Source organism: Gracilinanus agilis, chromosome 5, assembly GCF_016433145.1.
Source record: "Gracilinanus agilis isolate LMUSP501 chromosome 5, AgileGrace, whole genome shotgun sequence".
NCBI lineage: Eukaryota > Metazoa > Chordata > Mammalia > Didelphimorphia > Didelphidae > Gracilinanus > Gracilinanus agilis.
Window position 1 is genome coordinate 213,115,209 of NC_058134.1, and position 26,847 is coordinate 213,142,055.

Sequence of the window (26,847 nt, forward strand, 5' to 3'; positions counted from 1 at the left end):
GACCAATTTTAACTCAAGTCTTCCTTACTCCAAGCCTATCACTCTACTATGTCACCTTGATACCCCTTAAGAGAAGAAAAAGGGAAATTAAATCACTAGTTTCAAAAATGAAAAGGGTGAATTTTCAAAAAATGAAGAATTCTCAAGAAATGTTTTTGAAGGAAAAAACAATAAAATGGATTGGCTATTATCTAACTTGATTTAAAGGGGGGAAAAGTGAAATAAAATTACCAATTTCAAAATAAAATAAATAAATTTACAACTAGTCAAAAATTTCAAATTATCAAATACTATTTTGCCCAATTATGTGCCAATAAAATGACTATAAATCAAATGGATGAATGTTGACAAAATATAAGCTGTCTATATTAATAGAAAAGAAATAAAGGATATAAAAAACCCAGTCACAGAAAAAGAAATTGAACAAGTCATAAATCAATTCCCAAAGAAAAACTCCATAAACAATATTCTATGAAATATTTAAAGAACAATTCATCTCAATATTTTGTAAACTGTTGTTTGTTGTTTGGCTTTACCAAATTACTTCTATAATACTTCTATGATACAAATTTAGACTAAATACCTAAACTAACAAAAATTAGGAGAGAGAAAACTACAGATCAACATCCATAGTAAATATTGACATAAAATTTTAAATAAAACTAACATATCACAAAATTCTTTTCTTATAACTAAGTCAAAATGATACCAAGAATGAAAGGCTGGTTCAACATGAGTAAAATTATAAAATATAATTAACTATATTAATGACAAAACAAAAAATCATATAATTAAGTTGATTGATGCAGAAAAATATTTAAAGATGCAAAATCCATTGCTGTTAAAAAAAAAAAAAACAACACATGAGTGCTTGCTTCGGCAGCATATATACTAAAATTGGAATGATACAGAGAAGATTATCATGGCCCCTGCGTAAGGATGACATGCAAATTCGTGAAGCATTCCATATTTTGGTTTCCTACATTATAATTCTTTCTTCATCTTCCCCTCGACACTGCATATAAAATAGTAATACTATTTAAACTGGAAAGCTTGGAATTCTTAAGCAGTTACTAATCATTTGTTTTCGCTGCCATGGCTGGGGAAATAGACAAAAAAACAAAACAAAACATACTAGAAAGCATAGGAATAAACCAATATTTTTGGTCTTTCTTTTTTAAAACTATTCAAACTCAGAATCAATACTGCATATTGGTTTTTTTGATTCCAAGGCAAAAGAGCAGTAAGGGTTAAGCAATTGGAGGTAAGTGACTTTCCCCAGGGCCACACAGCTAGCAGGTGTCTAGGACCAGGTTTTAACCCAGGACTTCCTATTTCCATGCCTGAATCTGTACCCACTGAGCCACCTACCTGCCTCCAATCTCTCAATATGATAATGAGTATCTATGTAAAATAAAAAAAAAAACAGCACTATCTGTATTTGGGATAAATGGGCTTTTTCAGTAAGATCAGGAATAAAGCTCATTTATGCTCATTATCATTGTTACTATTTAATATTTACTAGAAAGTGTAATTACAGCAAAAAGACAAGAAAAAGAAATGGAAAGAATAAGAATAGGTGAAGAAGAAACAAAATAATTACTTTTTTTGTAGATGATATGATGGTTTACTTAGATTGACCCAGTCAGCCAAAAAAAAAAATAATCAAAAGAATTAACTTCAGCAAAATTACAGATTATAAAATCAACCCACACAAATCATTAACATTTCTAAATATTACCAACAAAACTCAGCAGGAAGAGCAAGTAGCCATAGATAGTATAAAATATTAGAGAGCCTACCTGCCAGGAAGGACATAGACAGGTATCCTATGAACACAATTACAAAACACTCTATGCAAAGACAGATATAAATAAAGCTCATGAGTATGCAGAACTGATTTAATAAAATGACAAAACTACCTAATTAATTTACTTATTCACTGCCATGCCAACAGAAGTAGCAAATGATTACTTTATGAAGATAGGAAAAATTGAAATTCATTTGAAGGGGAAAAAGGTCAAGAATAGCCAGGGAAAAATTGGGAAGGAAGGAGCGTAGCAGTACCAGATCTTAAAAAATACTATAAAAGTGTACTCATTAAATAATTTGGTTCTGATTAACAAAAATAGGATTCAATCAATGGAACAAATTAGGTACACAATATAAACAATTAAGCATAGCTGCTGTTTGATAAAACCTAAGATCCCAAGAATTGACTATTCAACCAAAATTGCTAGGAAAACTGAGCTGAAGTCTGGAAGGAACTGCTATTTGTCAACATTTCATAACTTATGATGAGATAAACTGAAAACGAGTATAAGTTTTAGATATCATATTTGACTTCATGGATACAAGAACAACTCATTAACAAAAAAGATTAGAGGCACAGAAGGTCAAGAATGGACAATTTTGATTATACAAAATTAATAAGTTTTCAACAAATAAAGACAATATTCTATCTTATTGGGACCCATTCTACATGTTTCAAAGCCAAAAATTAGAGAAAAGGTTAACTTCAATAAAAAAATATCTTTGCAGAAGGTTTCTCTGATAAAGACCTCATTTCTAAGAAATATAGGGTACTGATTCTGATTTCTAAGAACAAGTACTATTCTGCAATTGCTAAATAGCCAAAAGCTAGAGGCAGGTCTTAAAGGAAGAAATTCAAGCTATCAATCCACATGAGGAATTTTATCTAACAATACAGATCTCCAACTGTTCTCCAGTGTGTGGATACAGAGAGTCGAATAGGAGACATGGAAATTTTGTGGCTCATTGTTGGTGGCAGAGCTTGAATCCAAGTCATTCTGATGCCATGGATAGGCGTACACATATACATACATACATTACATCCGTCATTCTTCATTTCAATGAGGCTCTATGGCATCATGGGTGAGGTCTTGACTTGTGCATGAATTGGATTTCAGTGAGACAGAGTTGCCTCATCCGCAAAGTCATCAGCCTCACTCTTCCAGAGTCATCGAAGTTCAGTGGCAAGACAAAAGTCAGGATAACTGGCGATGGCCCAGGAAGCAGTGGATGACTTTGGCTGCTCTGAAGTCTTACTAAACTCTAAGCCTGCTTAGCACCTGCTTCCTCTACCTTCATGGCCACTGGGACAAATTCTTCTGATCCACTCCTTCCTCTGGGGGAAGACTTCCCTCTCTCAGAAGAGACGTGTCCCTAACTTGCCGATAGCTTTGAGACTTGTCAGTTACTCTCAAACCAGGGTTAGTTTTCTCAGGGTATGGCCACTCCTTGTATTACTTCTTGGTGCTTCTTGGAGCGACAGGTGAGAGTTAGGTGAAAGTGGACACCAAAGATGGATAAGGAGCCCTGAAAAGGGTTTGATAAACCATCATACCAGAGGTGGCAACCCTCCTGGAACATCCCATACATCTCACATACATTGTACTATAATGAATGATACATACACAAATTACAATGTGTACTCTAAGAAATACATCTGTATAAAATATGTAACCTTTATCCACATGTACATATTACATAGGAAGAGAGAATTTGATCCAATCATACAGTAACAAAATCACAGCCCCCACCCCAATCTTTTTTAATTTGACAATAAGCAAGATGCTGATAATTGTACCTAGTAATAAGTTTTCATTAATGGTAATTTCTGTACTATTTTTGAAAATAGGAAGTTCATAGTATTTACAAATGGAAGTATTTGGATTAATTCAGTTTTTACGTGAATAACAAATGTATTGAAGTTTAATAAAGAGATTGATGCATGTATATTTTCCCCTTCATTTGGTCACTATATGGCTCATTCACCATGATCTAAGAAGAAAAAAATGATTCAAAGTTCCATTATAGTAAGGTCTGTGCCATAACTATCTGTTTCCACAGTGTGCCTACTTTAGTTTCCTTAATTGAAATATTTATTAGAAGAAAAAAACAAATGAATGAGGGAAAAAGCAGGTTAACCACTACTAAAGTCATAAGATGTATAAAAGTACTTCTCCATTCTAGCTAGGTCTGGAATATCCATTAATGTCTTGAAAATGTAAATAACCCTGTTTATTGTTTAATTCTAGTGTTAATGTGAAATATGAAGGAATATGTGTAAATAGACTTCATAATTATGAGAGGAAAATCACTAAAAAGCCTAAGCTCTCTAGTCAGAGGACCAGAGTTTAAATCCCATCTCTGGTCACAATTATCTGACTCTGGGCAAGTAATGCAAACACCTAGAAACTCAGGTTCCTCATCTATAAAATGAGGGGTGGCCTCTAAAACCCCTTGAAGCTCTAGACTAAAAAAACTCTTATCTTTTGTCTTAGAATCAAAACCAAGCATTAGTTCCAGGGTAGAAGAGTGATAAAAGCTAGGCAATCAGGGCTAAGTGACTTGCCCAGGGTCATACATCTAAGAAGTGTCTGGGGTTGGATTTTAACACAGGACCTCCCATCCCCATCCCTAGCATTCTCTCCTCTCTGTCATCTAGCTATTCCTCAAGCTCTGGAGTTTTTAACCATATAAAACTATATTAAACTGTATAAAAATATACATAGTCTCATGACACAAGAGAGTATTGGGTCCATTTTGGGATAAGATTCCCACTCTCCCCACCACCCCAAATCAAAAGAGCAACAGCAGTGGTTACCTGCGTAGCCTGATCTTTGGATTTCTTTGCCATTAGGTCCTGAAAGATCTAGAGGGCCTTGATAAGAAAGATAGTGTGGAATGTCACTTCCAAAATAGATTTATTATTTTTCTAGGCAATTTCTAGTGGCAACAATTTTCAGTATGTTTAAAGAATAAAATTAAATTAGATAGAAGAATTATTAGAACAGAGAATAATTCTGTTGCTGAAATGCCACTTGTGCTTAGGGTAGTGACAAGTAAAAACAATAGTTATTAACAGAAAAAATAAAGTGTCAGAAAAGACAAAGAATTTATTCTGCATGTGTATATCGAGCATTTTAAGGCACTGGATATTTAGCATCTGGTCTATTATGCCACCAAACAGGAAGTGGATGTTGCTTTATTATGGACTACAGATCAACTCAACATCCCTTCCCTGGCCACCAGTCTGGTATATTTGTGGGACTTTGGAGGTCACTCATCCTCTTTGGGACTAGGTATCTATCTTTATAAAATGAAGGGGTTTAGCTACATATATATAGACTTGGGGTCCCCTTGACCTCAGGACTTATGATCCTATGACCTGTTGTTTCCTTAATTAGAATATAAGTTCCTTGAGGACAAGAACTGTCTCACTTCTGTACATACATTCCCAAAAGGTTACTGGAACACAGTAATCACTAAATACTTTTTTTATTCATTCAATCATAGGGAAAAAATGATGCTCCATACACCTGCAGCAAAACTTCCTTTATCCAGCACCACCACTCCGTATCTGCTTTTATCATCCTGCTCCTAGATAAAATAACTTGAATAGCAGAGCCTCTTGGCAACATATCCATCATTTTAGATATGGTCAGGCTTCTCTTCACTTTGGACAAAATGAGAGAGAATCAATGGATAAGAGCTGGAAAGGTTCACAAAGGTTGTCCAGGGCCCTTCACAATAACAAAAACATTTCTGTATCAACATATACAGCCAAATCCCATATTTATGAATACTTTTCAAAAAGACTTTTATCGAGTATGTATTTATTTTTATTCAAAGCCTGAATTTATCATCTTTCTCTGTAACCCCACTTCTCCAAAATAGCTTATTTATTTTTAACATTCATTTTTAACATTAGAGATGTCCTGGGCAGGACTGAGTGATGATGTCGGAAGGGATATATATCGACTTGTGTGACAGTTATTTGCTCTCTTTTTTTGGCCAGCCCAGTTCTCCTGCTTTTTTGCTGATCTTGCTCACTGATGGACCACTGCCCTCTTTCTCTCTGGTCCAACCTGGCTGCCTGGCTCAAGTTTTACGGTGACTTTTTAGACTGTGGGGAGGTCCATTGGCTAATTAGATTTTCTTGAGTGGTAGGTTAATAAATTGATATTTTAAAACCAAAATTGCAGCCTCCAAAGAATTTCGTTTGTTTCAACTTTATTTTATCACTGCTACTCTTGATTGTTTTATGAGGTAGCATTACTCATCCCCCACGCTGCTTTATAGATGAATTTGTATTCTCAACCTCTGCTGAGTGGCTGCCATTTCTCTCCATGAAAAGGTAATTAGTAGGTAATCATTAAACTCATTTGCCCTCCTTATTGTGGTGACTGCTTTATAGAAGTAAAATTTTTGCAGGAAAAAGTGCTAATAGGGTCAGTATCTTGGCCTTTTGGGTGCGTGGTTTTATTTAATTGTTCAGGCTGAAGATGGTACAGTTGTCCACAATGCCTTGGTATCATTCTTCTAATATTATGTTGATAGATATTTCCTCTAACCTGTTATTTCATACATTAATAACTCATCTTTCAGAATCAGTTATGTTACAATTTCTTTCTTTTTTTATATTATTATTTTTTATTTTAATTTTTTATCCAAATTTTACAAAACCCAATTAAAACAAGTGTTTCCATATACAAAGAAAAAGAAGATTGTATATAAATGAAATCACCAATCTTTTATATATTAGCTTATTATATATATGTAAATATATATATATATAATTCCATCTATAAGTGTCCCAGCCCCTCCATATCCTCCATATACCACGGAAAGTATTGTCCAGGAGACTTATATGTACATAGAAATTGTCTTTTACTTTTCACCTTTCAGACCACTTTCCGGAGTTAACATTCACAGTTTATTCTTCCATATTAATTCTGTGGATGTGTGTATTATTCTCCTGGTTCTACTCATTTCACTGTTCATTATCTCGTATAGTTCTTTCCAAATTTGTTTTTTTTTAAATCAGGCAGCTCATCACTTCTTAAAACTCAGGAGCATTTCATCACCATCATGGTATCAATTCTCCTAATGGCATAGTAATTTGCTGGTCATTAAACAAAACTTTCATATTCAGAATGCCAATAGTTAAGGTACTATTTACAGAATATCAAGCAACCATATGATTATATCTATCCACTATACCTTTTATGGTACTCTTATCACTGTAAATTACTTCTTAGTGATAAGATAACAAGAATAGTATTGATTAAGTTCTTTACTCTGTTTTTCTTTAAACTTTCTGCCTTGATAATGTTGCCCACTCTTGGTTTTGTAAGATGTGTGTGATTATCTGGAGGGCTCTGTTCAGTACTGGTCTTGTTATCTTTTGAAAATGTAGATAACTTTAAATATGGAAGAAGGTAAAAATAATGTCAAGAGGCCTGGAGTACAAGCATCAGTAGAAGGAATGGCCTAGAGGAGAGAAGACATAAGGGAAGGCAGTTATCTATCTTGGAACATTTGAAAGACTGCCTTGTAGAAGAAGGATTAGACTTGATCTGCTTGATTCCCGTTAACAGAAAGAGGAACTATGGGTGAATACTGCAGGTCAGGTTTAGACTTGATATTATTTTTTTAAAAATAGCTTCATAGGAATAAGATCTATACAAAAGAGGGATGGATTACTTGAGGATGTGATGGTTTTACCTTTACAATGAAGATAAGCCAGTTGACAATTCACTGAGGTTCCTATCAATTTTTCAGTTGTGTGATCTAGCTCAAGCCCCAAATATCTACTATATCCTAGAGCCATATTTTTCAGAAATGTGTTAGGAAATTCCAACAAGATAATTTTCTAGGACCTGAAATTCAATACTCAAAAGTGAGTCCTCCCCAAATTTTGTCCCTGCTTTTGACTTTTTTTTGCTTTTTGACTTCTATATTTCATTTGCCCACCACTATATTTATTTGAACATCCATCTTTTTTCATTAATGATTAGGTCCAAGTTCGCAGAGTATGTAATTTTGAGCTCCTTTACTTTTAGGAATATATTACATTCTGCATTTACTGGCAGATGCAAAATAGTTTTATGTTACCTGAATTTCCATTTCTTTATATTTGATGCTTTATCAACCAATCACTTAAAAAATATGTTGGTTAGCATTAGAATTGTTAAATTTGACTAACATGTTTTAGAGTTTGCAGAATAGATTTTTTTCCTGGAAGGGATATTCAAATTCTTTCAAATGACACTTTGTTTTCTGCATTCAGATTTCATATTCTAAATCCACTGGAGCAGCTAGGCAGTCCAGTGGAGGGAGTGCTGGACCTGGAATATCTGAGTTCAAATATAGCAAATCACTTTTCTTTTGTCCTCCTCAGTTTCCTCAACTGTAAGATGGGTAAAATAATACCGCCTAACTCCCAAGGTTGTTATAAGGATATGAAGTTTTATTTACAAAGCTTTTGCAAATTATATAGTAGTGGTGATAGTAATATTATTATTGAACAGTTCTGGACAATTTTGTTGTGTTATTTCATGCATTCTGGTATTCAGGTTTGTTTTTTTGTTTTTTTGTTTTTGGTTAAATACTTCTGGGAAGCCAATTCTTAAGCTATCTCTATGTATCCATCTTGTTTTCTGGAGCAATGTGTTTTGCTCGAATAGATATCATGGGTTCTTTTAATGCTTTTTTTCCTGATTCTCTTCTTTCAGATTGTCCTTCGATTCAGTATATTTATATTTCCAAATAGTTGTGCTTTCTTTTATTCATTAGAAAGGCTTATCAACATGGATTCAAATTTTTTTCTATTCTACTCATAATTTCTGCTGGGCAGGACATAAGTTCTGCAATATGTGCATTTTTAACTGCTTCTTTCAAGATTCTGATTTTTCTATTGTGTCATTTGGTGACATCCTGTTGTTGTCCCATGATCTCTTTGGAATCCACAGGATCTTTAGCATCATTAAGTCTTGGTTTGATTCCCTCTATCTTGCAATAATTACTTAGAGTTGCTTGTAGTCAGTTAGATGTTCTAGTGGCCATATTTCCTTCTGTTTTACTATTTTCTCTGATCGTTTTTCTGATTATGCTCAATATCTTTGGTGCTCTTAGTCTTTTTTTCTTATATTCCCTTACAAGTTTTCTGACACCTTCCACTTTGATGGCAATTCCCTAGAGGATCTGGACCTCGTAGTTATGTAGCTTGATCTCATTTATAGAATTCACTTCTTTTTTTTTTAATTAAAATTTTTTTTATTTCTGGAAAAATGTTCCATGGTTACATAATTCATGTTTTTCCATTACCCTTCACCCCCTCAACCCCCCCAGTCCCCCATAGCCAACTCGCATTTCCACTGGTTTTAACATGTGTGGTCAGTCAAGATTCACTTCTTACCAGTCTCAGTCTCTAACCCAAGAGGCTTCTAGAAAGACAGGACTGGCATTATCTTGGTTCTAATGCAGGCCAGGTACAGCTCTTGCTCCAATTTCCTCTGTTTCTTACCTATCTAGCTGAAAGTTGTCCAATGACAGCTTGATGAGGGGGAGAGGGGCTAGAAGAAGGAGGGGAATTTGGATCTCAAAAATGTAAAAACAAATGTTATAAATAAAATAAATAAAGGCTGTTTCTATAGTACAGTCAAATGAGTATAAACAGAAGAACTACATATACAATGTGAAATAATTAAAGGGAATGGTGGAGCAAGTAGTGGTGAGACATGAGTGAACCATACTGCCTCCACCTTGTGACTTGATTCTGGAGCTAGCTCAGTTCCCTTGCTCTTTAATTATGGGGTTAGTCCAAATTTTGTCTTGTGAGAAAGTTTTATTCAGTTGTGGTGATTATAAGAAAACTTAATTGCATCATTTGATGGGAAGTTAGGCAACCTCTACCTGCTGTTTCGAGACCCTTAACCATTCTTATGGGGAAAATCTGAGGTTAACTTATATATTTTATCTGGGTTCAGAGGAAGGGTGAGTAGGAGACAGACTGGGCAATAGGTTGGGACCTTACAAGCTGGGAAAAATACAGTTCAAGAATGGTTTTGGCAGCTGACAGGAGTGACAGTTGGACCCTAACTGTCACACTGATCCACCTAGCCAGGGAGTCTGTGAAACTAACTGGGTGACTGGGTAATACAGGGACAAAAGGATTTATAAACACAGGTTTTGATAATGATTAAGGATTAGGGATAATGGGGAGAGGCCACATTGAATCTAACCACTAAAGACCACACAAGGGCTGGGAGAATGAGTTAATGACTACATTGCTCTAAACAGACTATTAAAGACTAGAAGGGCAATGGGTCTCTCACAGTCATGTCCACTTCTGCTCCTCTTGATGGTACAGGAAAACAGATCCACAGGAAGATAAATTCAAGAATGTTAAATCAAGGAGCTTGTCTCAGACTGGGATGTCCACCACCCAGTTAGATCTTCTTGCTCACTTGATCTTTCCTGGCAGGTCTTCCTTCTCTGTGATAAATCCTTGGGCTCTTCACTGAGCAGATAAAGGCAATACACCCTCTCCCTCTCTCAGCTTGACCAGAGTCCTCAAGGTAAAAACAGTTTTCTTCCCTTCATTCCATTTAGAATGTCCATGGCTGACAGCCAAGACTTTACCCTTAGTCTGTCTGCTAAGTCTGCTTTCCTACTCAAAGTCTATTTCCTATTATACCATGGACCTCAGTTATGCTGACCAGAGACTCAGTCAGATCCAAAGACTGAAGAAAAGAGTTTTCTCACAATTGTATATCTTAAGAAACCTATATATCTTAGCTGGAAACTGACTATACACTGATCAATCAATTTCACCAGTCTTCCAGGATACAAGGTCCATAATCTCAATGTCAGCCTTAATAGAACAGTCTCCCTCATCACAGATATCTAACCAATCACAAAAGCTTCTCAACTTTATCCCATAATACTTCTTGCATATGGCTCTTTCTCTTCTCCCCTCACCACTCACTCAGGCCCATGTCTGGACTATAGAAATAGCTCCTCATTGATCTCCTTGGCCCAAGTCTCTCCTGACTATTCTATCCTCTTTATAGCTGCCAAAATGATTTTTGCAACAAAAATGTTTGACTCTGTCACCTCCTAATTAATAAACTCCAATGGTTTCCTGGTCGGCTTACTTTCAAATGGAAATCCTCTGGCAGTTAATGACTTTCACAGTATGGCACCATCCTACATTTCCAGCCCTTTATTACATTATTTCCCTCTACTTATACTGGCTTTCTTAAGGCTCTTTATACATAGTACTCCATCTCTTATCTCTGATTTTTTTCACTTGCTGAACCTAATGCCTATAATGCTGTCACATCTCACCTGACACTTGGAATCCCTGTTTCACTTTAGGATTCATAAATAAAGCCTTATAAACTGGTACCATTAGCTATTCAATTCTTCTCCTCCTCATTTTGATGTTAACTTTAATCTGCTTTGTATGAATATATAGGCACATGCCTATATATATATATATGTATATATATACATATATATATATGCACTATTGCCCATTAAAACATAAGTTTGTTGAGGGCAGGACTATTTTGCTTTTTTGTTTGTATTTGCCTTGTATATTGCCTAGCAAATAGCAAGTGCTTGATGGATGTTTACTGATAAACTGATAGTCACTGAACACAGGTAGAGAAATGCAAAGGTATTTCTGCTGTGAGTAAAACCACAAAGTATTGGGTATATACCATATCTTTGAATTTTAACAAATCCAATTGGCCAAAATATGCTAATTTTTATAAAAATTTATTGTAATTAAAAAACTCACTTTGTCCAAACTAACTTTGGATGAATCAAAAGATGAACAAATTATATACCAAGTATAAATGCATTCTATGTTTTTTCTTTTTAGGATTATACATATTTATTTGAAATCCAAAGTTACTTGGGTTAAAATTTACCAGCTTGAATTCACAAGAGAAACAATACTTACTTATCTATAATTCATCAAAGCATGTCAATATTATTTGAGGACAAGTGGTACATTTATCACCACACTTAATTTACAAAAATAGTCTCATAAAAGGCCACAATTAGTTGTCATTCAAATACTATTTTTAAAAACAACTATGCATATTATACCACTCATGCTCTATTTCTAATTAAATTAAATATTTGCATTTGCCCACTTTCAGATCATATTTTTTGTTGAAGATTAAAGAAATCCTGCAGTCAAGTACTGTCACATAAATTAGGAAATGACTAAGCATAAACAACCTTAAACTACTTATATACTTCTTATAGCATTGCAACTTCTCTTAGATGTACTTAAAACAATTTATGCTATTTCAATGTTAAATAAAAGAATAGTGTACAGACCTCCATCCATCCTTTGGAAGATAACTGAAGGCTCCATCAACAATACTTGCAAAGAACTGCCCTCCTGTGATGAACAGTGTGTTAACAGTAACTAATCTGCCTCTTAAATTCGGTGGAGAAACCTCTGCGATGTACACTGGTACTGTCATGGAAGCAATACCTACAAAACGAAGTGATAAAAAAAAAACACCATGACATTCACCCTATATTACTTTTTGTTGTAAACTTTAAAATTAGATCACTACATAAGTAGTAATACATATATATGCATACATCAGCTCTTAGCATATGGCTTTCATTCATATTTCTGTATATGTGTGTATACAGGTAGGTTATACAATATAGGATTGGTTTTAAATATTTCAAAAGCTTCACCTTGCTTTTTAATGAAAATCTTTTAAAATAATAACTTAGGGATATATAAGGCAAAGGAAATAGCTATGTTAATCTTGGTCCTGCAAATTGATAGAAGAATCTACACATCATATAAAATTATTAATCACATTTACCATGTGGTTAATTAAAATCATAAAACTGAAAAGAAAATGCTTCCTCCAATGTATAGTTCATACATAAATGCTTTTTTTGTTTTTACAAGTCTAAAAATAAGAAAATGTACTGAGAATTTAATAACTGCTATTTTGATCAGTTTATATGGAAATACAATCAGATAGTGGTGACAAGGAGTAATCATTTCCTTTTTTAATGATTAAGTAGATAAAAGATTTATTTATAGACAGTGTTAGTAAATGTCAGATTGCATTCCTCCAATTTCTACTAATTATTAGGAACTTAATAACACTATATAACCTATAATTTTGAAAGATGAAAATAGTCTTGTGATTTTATGAGTTTCCATTTAGTCCATAATATGTTATGAACTAAAAGGAAAAAAATCCATTTTTTTCTGCTCCCATATAATTGCTCCCATACCTATGTTACCATGTTAGTACTTTTAAATTATCTGATAATTTCACAATTATGTATGTATTTGATATAAAATATCAAGATAGGTTTCATGATGTGAAAATATGAATATGTTTCAGAATTTGACTAATATTGGTGAATTTGCTATGGTCAATATGAAATAACAAAAATAACAATAATAAACAAATGTCCCAATTACCCTACTAATTAGATTTTAGCAACATGAACCATTCACAACACAGTCTTGATCTAGAAAGTTAATTAAAAAAAATTCTCTGGGCCAAAACCCATATGTCTATTCATTTTGCAGGAAATTCAAAAATACTTCAAGCCTTCATCAAAACAAAAGTACATAAAGTAAAGCCCCATATTAGAATCTGCAAGATACACAATATTGGGAAAGTGGCAGTGACCGCTGATAGAAGGGACTAAAGAAATTTGAATAAATATAGAATCATATAGAGTTGCAAGATCTCTGTGGTAGGAATGCCCCTCACATGTATACTTGTTCAGTCCTTTAAGGAAACAGGGAGGTCATTTGGCTTTCTTGCTTTCTAAGGGTTATGGGGTGCTCAAGTAAGAGTAGTGCCACTGGTGTGAGGGCTTGCAGAGCCATTTTCAGGACTCCTCCTCATCCTTTAGAGTCCACCTACCACTCAGCTCTCACCTGTGGCTCCAAGAAGCTATAGCATGTGCAGTAGCCACACCTTGGTAAAACCATGTTGGTAGGCAAACTAAACCAATTGAAGGTAATCAACAGACCTAAAACCCATCAATGAGTTTGGGGATAGGGTGTCTACCCCAGGTATGTGGCAATTTCCCCTAGTGGCAGGGGCAGATCAGAACAAATTGTTCCAAAAGCCATGAAAATGGCTGAAGGAGGTACCATGGAGTACTTAGACATCAAAGAAATCAAGGAAATATACTGCATCTCAAGCATTTTGTCTTGCCATTGGACTTTGATGATTCTGAAAGAGAGGGTGAGGCTGACACCTTTGTGCAACTCTGCCTCACCTAAGTCCAATTCACAAAGAAGTCAAGACATCACTTGCGATGTCATTGGTCCTTTTCCAAAATGAAGGATGAACAACAATAAATGGTCCAATTTATAGGAAGTTAATGTTTTAGTGGGAATGTGGCGGTGGAGGAAGTAGCCATTTTATCAAAATTATTAACTTTTTTAGCCATAGGAAGTGTTTCACCCTCCATGTCACCAGAAAAGTAGTTTTGACTGAATTTTATTCTTTCCATTTATATTGTTGTCATTGTGTATATTGTTTTCCAAGTTTTTCACACTTCACTCTTTGAACTGAAGTTTACGCACCTATAAATAGTTGAAAATAAAAGACTGAAAATCTCAACCAGTATGGAAAATAAGGGAAATTATTCAGTGACTTACTTAAGTGGATGATGTTTATATTTTAGCTAAGACTATGTTGGGCTGTTACCTGTGTTCTAAATATAGGTTAATCTTCTCCTGAATGAAGAGGTAAAGGGACTTAAAGAACATCTCTTCACATTCCAAGTTCTAAAGGAAGATTAAACAGAAGTGATGCTTTAATGAAGAAAAGGAGTCTAAAATCAAGGAAGAAATACCTGACCCTTGTTAAGATGTTAAATCTTGAAAGACTGTTACACAGAAAAGAAAGGTGAGAGAGAAAGCTGTACAAGAGTTTAAAACAGATTTAAAATTCTTAAAGAAGAAAGCTCTTCGTGCTCATGAAAAGGAAATGGCAGATTAGTCTCCAAAGAATGATAAAGTAGAGCCCCATTTGCCTTTAGCTGAAAGATTGACCAGTAATAATTATCTGAAGGAGAAGCCATTTTCAGCTCAGATTTACTGTTTCCTTCTTTGGGCACACATGCAAAACAAAGAATCTGTTGAGACTTATATAAATACATATTGGTTACCTATCCTGCTGAATCACATGAGCACAAATAATATTGCCAAAAAAGAAGCTAATAAATGTCATCAAAGATTATGTAGCCTTGGGTGAGAAACTAAATAACATAGGGAATTCAGGCTATGCTGTGTTTTCTTCACTGTTGCCTTTTTAGTTTTTAGGTTTTTTTTTGAAACATATTAAACCCTTCTCCACTTCTATACTTATTGCTCCTTCTTTAAGGAATATAAAGAAAGGAGATTGAGAAAAGATAGCAATGTATAAGGACCAAGAAGAGCCCAGATCTCCTGCAAACACTCCAGTAAAGAAATCAAATTGATTCTGAATCATTTTATAATTGATTCTATTCTGTAATTGGTCCTATTGTATATGATTGCTCAAGCCACAGTTCTTTGTATCTGCCTAAGAGCTCAGTTTAGAAGTTCAGTTCTTTTGCTTATCATTGTTTTCTTTTTGCCTCAAGGAAATCTGTTACCTTGAGGTATGTAGGTGGATACCAGGGAGTCTAGTCCATTATCTCTAACCTTACAGGTGGACTCAAACAATAAGCATTTAGGAATTAGTTCCCCTCAGAGTTAATTAAAGGAAAACATTATCTTTCATAACTTCAGCTCCTACAAAATTCCAAATACACTTGTTTTCTATCTTTGAAGGCCTAGAAGCTGATCTGGCATATTTCCATAAGATATTTCCATCTTTGGCTATCCTTGTAAAATTTCCAAAGAAGTGTCTTATCTCCCTCCTAGAAGGTAGGGACTCCCTTATCTCTGATCCACTATCAATAACCTCAGGATGCATATGGGTCCCTTGAATCAATCAAGCATTCCTCTGAGACAGAAAGTGGTTATTGCCAGCCCCCAAAGGGTGCTAACCTGATCTTCCTGAGGTAACCAATTACGTTGTATTCACTCTTATGATAAGGCCAGTTCTGTAACCAACTGCATTGTTTTCCCCATCTACCCAACTCTGTTCTTTGTTCTCTTGTATGTCCCCAAAGTATATGAAGGCTATTAAGCTCTACCTTATGGTCTTTGGTCATTGAGAGAGGCCATCAACCCAGTTCATTGGTTACTGCTAGCCTGACTAACAAATTCATCATGGTCAGAACACTGTCACTCAGTTTATTTTAACTGTCAAACATAACACCAGCAAAACTTGAAAACGACTCAGTAAAAAAGGAACAAGGAGAATCAAATTGAGGCTCCTCTACCCAGTCCAAAGCAACATAGAATGACAGAATCCTTGGAAATCTTGAAGTAGACAATTAGGTATAGGTGGAAGACTCCATGCTAAGCAGCCCCAAAGACAGTGGAGAAGAACTTCAAGAGGAAGATGAGACAAGAAAGACCCTAGGTAAAACCAAGATTTGGGGTGAGGAACCAGAAGTCTCTGAAGCCATAGGAGAAAAAGCCTCAGTAGAAAACCTGTACAGACTACTGGCCATAGCAGAAAAAATTCTTGGAGCTGCAACCAAGAGGCTATGGTGTAACTAGCATCCAGACAGCCTGAGCCTGAACCACAACAGGAGAGAAGTCTGAAAAATTCTTTGATGTGAGACCTAGTCTTAGCCACCATACTCTGAATCAAACAGGCCCCACCATTACATAGAGGCTTATAGAAGCAAAGTTGGACATAAAGTACATACATAAAGCAGATAGAGAGGCTGCTAATATGAGCAAACAAAAACAATAAATATAATGAAGAACTAGCTCGGAATGAAAAAAGCCCAACAGGTAAACTCCAAAGAAGACAATAACTTCACTAAAGTCTAAGCAGGGCCTCAGAGAGAAAAATGTCCTAGCTAAAAGAATTAAAAGAGTACCTATTAGAAATAAAGCAAAAGGTACAAAATTAAATGGGTAGGGAGAAAAGAAAGGCAAGGAGAATTGAAGCATTGTAATAAACAATAAGAAACTGTCCAAGAATTTGAATGTAAAGAAGATTAAAGCGGGCCATTCAGAAAATTACTGAAAGAGGCAATAAGAAATTATTTTAATCAAAATGCTTAAAACAGAAGAAAATGTAAATAATATAATGTCAAAAGCAAATTAACTGGAAAATAAGTAAACAAAATACAATCTAAGACTTACCAGATTATCTGAAAATCAAGATAAAAAACTGGGACAGAATATTTCAAAAAATTTTAAATGAAAATTCCCTAAATATCTTTTGAACCATAGCTAAATAAAAGCAGAAAGAATCCACTTATTACTTTTTTTAAACCCTTACCTTCAGGCTTAGAATCAATACTATATTGGTCCCAAGGCAGAAGAGTGATAAGGGCTAGGCAATGGGGATTGAGTGACTTGCCCAGGATCATACAGCTAGGAAAGGTCTGAAGTCAAAGTTGAAACCAGGGCCTCCTTTGGACTAGCTCTCAATCTGCAGTCAACTAATTGCCCCCAAAGTATTTTAAAAAACCAACAGAATAGAGAGCAGAGTCAAGATGACAGCTTAGAAGCAGTAAAAGTCAATTCATCTGTGAAAACCCTTCCACACCAATCAAAAACAAAGCACTTCAAGGGGAACAGAAAACCAAATCCAATAATACAGACCTGAGGGACCTCCTGCTTGATTCAACTTAAAAGGTATGCTGAGAAGGTTGAATTCTTGGGTTTAAGGAAAAGAAAGAAGGAAGATCCTAGGGTTCTTCCCTCACCTACTGTGCTGAGACTTGGGTGGCTTATTGGTCTCAGGGCTAGGACTCCAACCAGGACTAAGTGCTTTGAAGCTACAAGAAGCTCAGATCTCTGACCACAGCTGGCAAGAAGGCCACTGGAGGAGAGAAGTGGAAAAGAGTGCAGCTTGGTCACAGCCTTCAGTCAACACACCTCCATTTTGGGCCTCTGCCTCTGGAAGTTTTGGCCTCAGGGAACATTCAGCTCTGTATACCAGCTCAACTGACTTAATCCAGTTTATCAATAGTGCAGAGAAGAAGCCTCCAGAGGTCAGAGGGGCTCAGTCTCATGGAGCTAGCAGAAAATCAGAGGAGCAAGGGTGCAGAATCAAGAGAGAGAGCCAGGCTTGGCAGTGAGACTGAGCCACAGGTCTCTCCTGCTCGGTCCAACCTGAAAGCCTCTCCTGGCTGGGGAAGATCTGGCCTCAGGGCACATTAATACAACTGGTCAGTTCCATCAGCCTAATCCAGTTAATCAGTTGAGCAGAGAAGAAGCCCCTTCAGGGCAGAAAAGCCCAAACTCACAGATCTAGCAAATAAACAGAATGTCAAGAATACAGCCAATAAGGAGGGGGAAAGAAGGAAAAAAATATGAGTCAACAACAGAAAAAGAAAAAAGAAATTACAATTGACACCTTCTATTCAGGCAATGAACAAAGAAATGGAACAGAGGAGGACCAAAGAACACCAAGAAAAAACTCAGGAACTCTAGAGAATTGGACCCAGACTTTGGAAGAACTCAAAACACAATTCAAAAGACAATTATGAGAGGTTGAAGAAAATTGGGAAAAGAACTTAAAAAGCAAAATAGGTCATCTGAAAACAAGCACATAAACTAAAACAAGAAAATACTGTCCTAAATGCCAAAATTGCCTAGTTTGAAAATGAGGCAAAGAATGTAAAAAATAAAAACAATGACCTACAAAGAAAAATAGATCAAAAGGAAAAGGAGGTTCAAAATGTTGGGGAGGAAACTCAGTCTTTAAAATTAGAATTGAACAATTAGATGCAAATGACTTCACAAGGCAGTAAGAATCTATAAATCAAAATCAAAAGGATGAAAAAATTGAGGAAAATACAATACATCTCATTGATAAAACAACAGACCTAGAAAACAGATCCAGAAGAGACAATTTAAGAATTATTGGTCTACCAGAAAATCATGACCAAAGAAGAAACCTGGACATCATTCTATAGGAAATTATCCAAGAAAACTGCCCTGTTATTCTTGAACAAGAGGGTAAAATAGAAATTCAAAGCATCCACAGATCACCTCCTGCAATAAATCCCTAAATGTCAACTCCCAGGAATGTTATAGCCAAATTCAAGAACTTCTAAACCAAGGGAAAGATATTACAAGCTGCTAAAAAGAAACAATTCAGATACCATGGAGTCACAGTCAGGCTTACACAAGACCTGGCTGCATCTACACTGGAGGAATAGAAGGCATGGAATATAATATTATGGAAAGCAAAGAAACTGGGTCTACAACCAAGAATCAACTATCCAGCAAAATTTACTATATTCTTGTAGGGGAAAGTTTGGTCATTTAATAAAATAAAAGATTTCCAAGCATTCAAAAGACCAATCTTAGGGGGCAGCTGGGTAGCTCAGTGGATTGAGAGCCAGGCCTAGAGACAGGAGGTCCTAGGTTCAAATCCGGCCTCAGACACTTCCCAGCTGTGTGACCCTGGGCAAGTCACTTGACCCCCATTGCCTACCCTTACCAATCTTCCACCTATAAGTCAATACACAGAAGTTAAGGGTTTAAAATTTAAAAAAAATTTTATTAAAAAAAAAAAAAGACCAGTCTTAAACATAACATTTGATGTCCAAATACAGAAGTCAAGAAAATCACCAAAAGGTAATTAAGGGGGAAAAAATTTAGGGGACCAAATAATTTCAAATAATTTGTATTCCTACATGAAAAGATGATATTGTTAAGACTTAAAAATTGTTGTTATCATTGAGGTAGCTAAAAGAAGTATACCTAGAGGTTACAGGAATAAACTGTATAGAATGACATATCAAATATATATATATTAAAAAGGGGGTAAAAGAGAGGATAATACTAAGAAATGGGAAAAGAGATAAAATAGGATAAATATATATTTGATAAAAAAGTGCATGGGGTGAGGGAGGTGGGAAGACCTAGACAATGGAAGGGAGGGAAAGGTTGGCGACAGGTAATACTTAAATCATGTGCTCATTGGAATTGGTTGAGAGAAGGAAGAACAGTCAGATTCATTGGGATAGAAAATTGTATCGTGCCCTATAGAGAGGTAGAAGGGTTATAAATGGGCTAGAGGGGAGAGGAGAAATACAAGGGAGGGAGAGGTTGGGGGTCATTTTAAAGGCATTATAGTAAGAGGGGAATGATAAGAAGAGGAAAGTGTGGAAAGGGGAGTAATATTAGGGAAGGGAAAGAGGGAAAGACTGACTAAAAGCAAAAAGTTGAAGGGGAAGGTAAGAAGGATGAGAGAAAAGACAGAATCAAAGGAGGAAGTCAAAATGGAGGGGAACATATAGACGGTAATCATAACTGTGAATGTGAATGGGATGAACCCACCCACAAAAAGGAAGTGGAGAGCAGAATGGATTAAAAACCAGAATCCTACAGATCTCATTAAAAGAGATAAGGAATGTAATTATATCTTGATGAAAGGCAGTATAAACAATGAGGAAATATCAGTACTGAACATATACTTGCCAAATGGTATAGCATTCAGATTTCTAAAGGAGAAATTAAAGAAGATTATGGAGGAAATACATACTAAAACCATAGTAGTGGGGGACCTCAACCTTCCCCATTAGAAACAGATAAATAGAATCAAAATATAAATAAGAAGTAAGGGAAGTGAATAAAATGTTAGAAAAATTAGAGATAATAGATATATGGAGAAAAATAAATAGGGATAAAAAGGAATATACCTTCTTTTCAGCAGCACATTACACATACACAAAGATTGACGATGTACTAGAGCATAAAAACATTGCAAACAAAAGTAGGAAAACAAAAATAATAAATTAAATTTTTTCAGACAATAATGCAATAAAAATCATAATCAATAAGGGTTTATGGAAAGGCAGATTTAAAATTAATTGGAAACTAAATAATCTAATTCTTCAGAACTGGTGGGTCAAAGAACAAATCAAAGAAACAATTACTGATTTCACTTAAGAGAATGATAATGAGGAAACGACAAATCAAAATCTATGAGATGTAGCCAAAACAGTACGTAGGAGGAAATTTATATCCTTGAGTGCATATGTCAACAAATCAGAGAGGGAAGAGGTCAATGAATTGGGCATGCAACTTAAAAAATTAGAAAGAGAACAAATTAAATATCCCCAGATAAAAATCAAATTGGAAATCCTAAAAATCAAAGGAGAAATTAATGAAATTAAAAGTGAAAGAACTATTGAACTAATAAGACTGGGAGCTGGTACTTTGAAAAAACAAATAAAATAAAGTACTGGTTAGTCCAGTGATGGGCAAACTATTCCCCATGGGCCAGATCCCTAGATTAGTCTAATTAAAAAAAGAAAGAAAAAAATCAAATTAACAGTATCAAAGATGTAAATCATCTTTAATGAAGAGGAAATTAAAGTAATTATTAAGCACTATTTTGCCCAACTATATGGCAATAAATATGATGATCTAGGTGAAATGCGTGAATATTTACAAAAATATAAACTGCCTAGATTAACAAAAGGGAAAATAAAATACTTAAACAATCCCAAATCAGAAAATGAAATTAAACAAGCCATCAAGGAACTCTATAAGAGAAAATTCCCAGGGCCAGATGGATTCACAAGTAAATTCTATCAAACATTTAAAGAACAACTAATCCCAATACTATACAAACTATTTGAAGAAATAAGCAAAGAAGGAGTTTTACCAAATTCCAAATTTAAACAAATATGATACTGATTCCAAGGCCAGGCAGACCAAAAACAGAGAAAGAAAACTACAGACAAATCTTCTTAATGAAAATAGATGCAAAAATCTTAAATAGAATACTATTAAAAAAGACTACAGCAAATTATCATGAAGATCATTCACTATGACCAGGTGGGATTATACCAGGGCAAGGAGGGTTTAATATTACAAAAACCATCCATATAACTCACCATATCAATAACCAGACCAACAAAAACCACATGATTATCTCAATAAATGCAGAAAAAGCCTTTGACAAAATATAACACCCATTCCTATTGAAAACACTAGAAAGTATAGGACTAGATTGGCCTTTCCCAAAAATAATAAACAGTATATATTTAAAACCATTATGCATTGGATATGGGGGAGGGGGAAGCGAGGTGAAGGGGAAAGTAAAAACAAGAAACATTTAACCATGGAAAATTTTTCTAAAAAAATAAAATATTAAAAAATAAAAATTAAAAAAATAAAACCATTAGTCAGCATCATTTGCAATGGGGATAAGTTAGAAGCCTTCCCAATAAGATCAGGAGTGAAACAAAGATGCCCATTATCACCGCTATTATTTAACATTTTACTAAAAATGCTAGAGGTAGCAATCAGAGAAGAAAAAAGAAATTGAAGGGAATAAAGTAGGCAATGAGAAGACTAAACTATCATTCTTTGCAGCTGATATGATGGTCTACTTAAAAAATCCTAGAGAATCAACTAAAAAGCTAGTGGAAAAAATCAACAACTTTAGCAAAGTTGCAGGATACAAAATAAATGCACATAAATCATCAGCATTTCTATATATTTCCAATACATCTCAGTAGCAAGAATGAGAAAGAGAAATTCCATTTAAAATAACCCTAGACAATATAAAATATCTAGGAATCTATTTGTCAAGACAAACACAAGAATTATATGAACACAACTACAAAACACTTTCCACACAATTAAAACTAGATCTAAATAATTGGAAAAACATTAATTGCTCATGGATAGAATGAGCTAATATAATAAAAATGACAATCCAGCTCAAATTAATTTACTTATTCAATGCTATATTTATCAAACTACCAAGAAACATTTTTACAGAATTAGAAAAAATCATAACAAAGTTCATCTGGAAGAACAAAAGATCAAGACTATCAAGGGCACTAATGAAAAAAAAATGTGAAGGATGGAGGCTTAGCAGTACCAGATCTTAAACTGTACTATAAAGTATAAAGATCATCAAAACAATATGATACTAAGAGACATTAGGGTGGATCAATGGAATAGACTTGGGGTAAATAACCTCAGCAAGATAGTGTATGATAAATCCAAAGATCCTAGCTTTTGGAGAAAAAAAAACACCACTATTTGACAAAAACTGCTGGGAAAATTGGAAAACAGTACGGGAAAGATTAGGTTTAGATCAACATCTCACACCCTATACCAAGATAAATTCAAAATGGGTAAATTACTTAAATATAAAGAGGGAAATTATAAGTAAATTAGGTGAACATTGAATAACATACCTGTCAGATCTATGGGAAAGGAAAGAATTTAAGACCAAGCAAGAGATAGAGAATATTATAAAATGTAAAATTAATAATTTTGATTACATTAAATTAAAAAGGTTTTAACAAACAAAACCAATGCAACCAAAATTATAAAGGAAGCAACAAATTGGGGGAAAATATTTATAACAAAAAGCCTCTGACAAAGGTCTAATTTCTCAAATTTATAAGGAACTAAATCAATTGTACAAAAAAACCAAAGCTATTCCCCAACTGATAAATGATCAAGGGACATGAATAGGTAGTTTTCAGATAGAGCAGTGGTTCCCAAATTTTTTTGGCCTACCGCCCCCTTTCCAGAAAAAATATTACTTAGCCCCCTGAAAATTAATTTTTAAAATTTTAATGACAATTAATAGGAAAGATTAATGCACCTGTGGCCATCACCCCCCCCCCCCGCATCACTACAGCACCCACCAGGGTGTGGTAGTGCCCACTTTGGGAATCAATGAGATAGAGAAATCAAAACTATTAATAAACATATCAAAATGTTCTAAATTTCTCATAATTAGAGATATTCAAATCAAAAAATTTCTGACATACCACCTCATACCTAGCAGACTGGCAAATATGGCAGCAAAGGAAAATAATGTTGGAGGGGATGTGGAAAAATTGGGACACTAATACATTGCTGGCAGAACTGTGAACTGATCCAACCATTCTGGATGGCAATTTGGAACTATGCCAAAAGGGCTTTAAAAGACTGCCTGCCCTTTGATCCAGCATTACCACTGCTGGGTTTGTACCCCAAAGGGATAATAAGGAAAAATACTTTTTTCTTAGTTTCACTTCAGAAACTAGTTAAATTTTTTAAAAACATTACAAAATTTTCAGATACTATTGTGGCAGAGAAATACAGAAGAGTAGAGAAGACATTAGCCTATCTAACTAAATATTGCTCAGGTGCTCGACTGAGTTAGGACTTGCTGACCTTAAACCAGAATTAAACTCTCTCCAGAAGACAGGAAGGGAAAGCCAGCTATCCACTCACACACATTCCCTCCAAGAGGCAGGTCAAGATGATGACTCAAGCCAAAGGTGAGTCATAAAGCCAACTTTCTTCTTTGAGCCAACCTTCTTCCTTAAGCTGACTTCCTTCTTGAAGTCCAATTCCTTCTTGAAGTTGACTTCCCTAGCCCCAGAAATTCAGGGCCTTTTATAGTGGCTTCTTGTCCCTTCCCCTTTTCACAAGAGCCAATCATAGCTTCTAAATTGCCTAGCATTGCCAATGGGGCAGTGTTTGTGGGAACCACTTCTCACCTTCTGGGGAGGTAAATATTCATCAAAAGACTTCACAGATTCCTGGCTGACTGAGGTGTGAATTCTCATTTCCTGACTGATTGAGTTGAAAGGGTAGAGAGCTCCTCCACCTAGTACTAAGTAGGGTGTTCAGGCTTTTGTTGATTCAATTCAAAAGTAGACAAAGGAGAGCTAATCCTGTCTTCACAATCTAGTAAGGTACTAAGTAGGGGTACTTAAGTTAAATAGTCAAAGGAAACAAAGAATTCCTTTTTCAGAAGACCTGTAATCCAGAAAAAAAAATTTAATTATTATTAAAAAAAACTTAAAATTATTACAGGCTAGACCACTGTCTTCATGTCATTTGACTAAGTATTCTTGTGGGGAAAACCAGGGGAGATGACTTAAATATTATATGTGGGTCCAGAAGGGTGTGTAGGAGACAGGAATGACATAAGATGGGGACTTAACAAGTTAGGGAGACTGGGGTTAACTTTCAGGGAAAATGTCTGTTGACAGAAGTGACAGTTAGGCCTAACTGTCACCCTGCACCATCTAGTCAAGGGGCCTGTGTAAACTAGCAAGCAAATGACAAGAGTTTGTAACAAATTTAATTAAGAGAACTATCATCTAAAGGATGGGAATAGGGGTTTCTACACTACTAGACTATGGGCAAACCACAGGGTCAGGGGAGGGACTTATCTACACTCAACTGAGACCTAAACAAGACAGGGCCCAGAGAATAGCAGGACTGAAGTGGGGATTAATAGTCTCTACCAAAAATCTCCCATAAGTAGATGACAGTCTTCCTTCAGGATCCCAGGGAATCAGGGTACAAACTCCACTTCCTCTGAGGTCTCCCAGGGTCAGTTACAACTTGTCCCAACCACCATGGAGTCCATCTCAGAGAGAGCGCCATACTTCCTGCTTCCCCATTCTATTTAGAATTCTCTAGCCCTTCCTGCTAGGTCTCCTAAATAATAATTAAGTAATCTTCTCACAACAATATTGACAAGGTTTACTTCATTTTGATAAGCTCAAAAGAGTAAAATTTAACACGTATTTATGGCCTCAAATTTTTTTCATTTCTCTTTATTTAAAAGTATTTATTATTACTGTCTCCAACTCCACCCCCCCCAACAATACAAGAAAGAAAACCCTTATAATAAAATATGCATAGTTCAGGAAAACAAATTCCCACATTTACCATGTCTTATTTTACATTGTTAAGTTCTCTCACTGGCAGAAACTAGATAGCATTTCTCTCTCTGGTGGAAAGTGGGTAGTAGCATTTTTCATGTACAGGCTTTTGCAATTGAGGTTTATCATTGCTATAATCAAGAGTTTTGATTTTGATTTTTGAGTTTCTTTTGATTTTTTCTGTTAATGTTGTCATTATATGAATTATTTTCTTATTTCAGCTCACATCACTATGTACTAGGTCATTGAAGTTTCTGCTGAAACTGTCCATTTCATTAATTTCTTGTTGCACAACAATATTCCATTATATTCACATAACATTTTTCAGAAAATATTTTAATACAAACACATTTGTAAACTGTTAACAATATTTTGGTAAACGATTGGTTCACATAATTCCACTAGATTCTACAGATAATCTGCTGCTAATGTGACAGGAGAAAACATGCTGTGTCTTTGCATCCCCATCTCTTTTTTAAAATCAGAGCTCCATTTTATTTTTCAGTGAAAAGTTCATTGGAAACTAAAGGTATTCCCTGCAAAAGTTTCCTAAGTTTTCCTGCTCCCCAAATAGAAAAATTATATTCAGAAGTAATGTAATAGCTCCCTCTCAATTTTTGGCTGGCTCTTGAAGCTGCAATGGAGAATAGCAATGTTTCCAATAATTAGGCAATTCACTAGCTTTGTTTTCAAGGGACAGGGGAATCATAATTGTTAAAAATAAAAAAAAAATATCTGGGCCATAATTGCAATTTGAAGAACCCACCTTTATTTGTGGAAAATACAATTGGAAGTCTCACCATGGCCAGCTTGGGGCAGAGACTTCTTTCAGAGGTTTGACTGTTTTATAGACTTTTGACAATTAATCAGCATATGTGATTAGTAGGACCACATATTCAGAGTATGTTAGAAACATGTTTTAACATTTCCTAAGCATTAATAAAGTCTAGTACAAGGTGTAACATTCATGATCTTAAGTGGGGTTAAAGCTGCCTCACAGAATTCCACAGTGCCCCCAAGAACTCCAAGAGAGGGGGCAGTTGGGGCAGTTAAGAACCTGGGTATAAAAAGCCAAGACACCCAACTTGCAAGGACACTTTGGACACTGCTTTTGGGGTTCAAGGGAGGCTGGGAAGAAGTGTAGATTGCTTTTTGTTAGCTCATCTCTGACCTCGGGGAGCAGAGTGTTACTTTCCTGGTTTACTCCATAGAGACTATACCAGGCTGAGAGCACTGGAA

General features: G+C 35.2%; 1 protein-coding gene and 1 non-coding gene across 2 annotated transcripts in view; one reads left to right on the forward strand and one right to left on the reverse strand.

The window, feature by feature from the left end:
• SLC2A13 (solute carrier family 2 member 13) overlaps nucleotides 1-26,847 on the reverse strand; it is a 134,599-nt gene that overhangs the window by 88,129 nt on the left and 19,623 nt on the right. The window contains exon 2 of the mRNA XM_044679105.1: nucleotides 12,169-12,328. Coding sequence (XP_044535040.1) covers nucleotides 12,169-12,328 — 160 coding nt within the window. The remainder of the gene's footprint in view (nucleotides 1-12,168; nucleotides 12,329-26,847) is intronic.
• LOC123250856 lies at nucleotides 868-974 on the forward strand. The gene has a single exon (XR_006506472.1). It is a non-coding gene; the product is annotated as a U6 spliceosomal RNA (small nuclear RNA).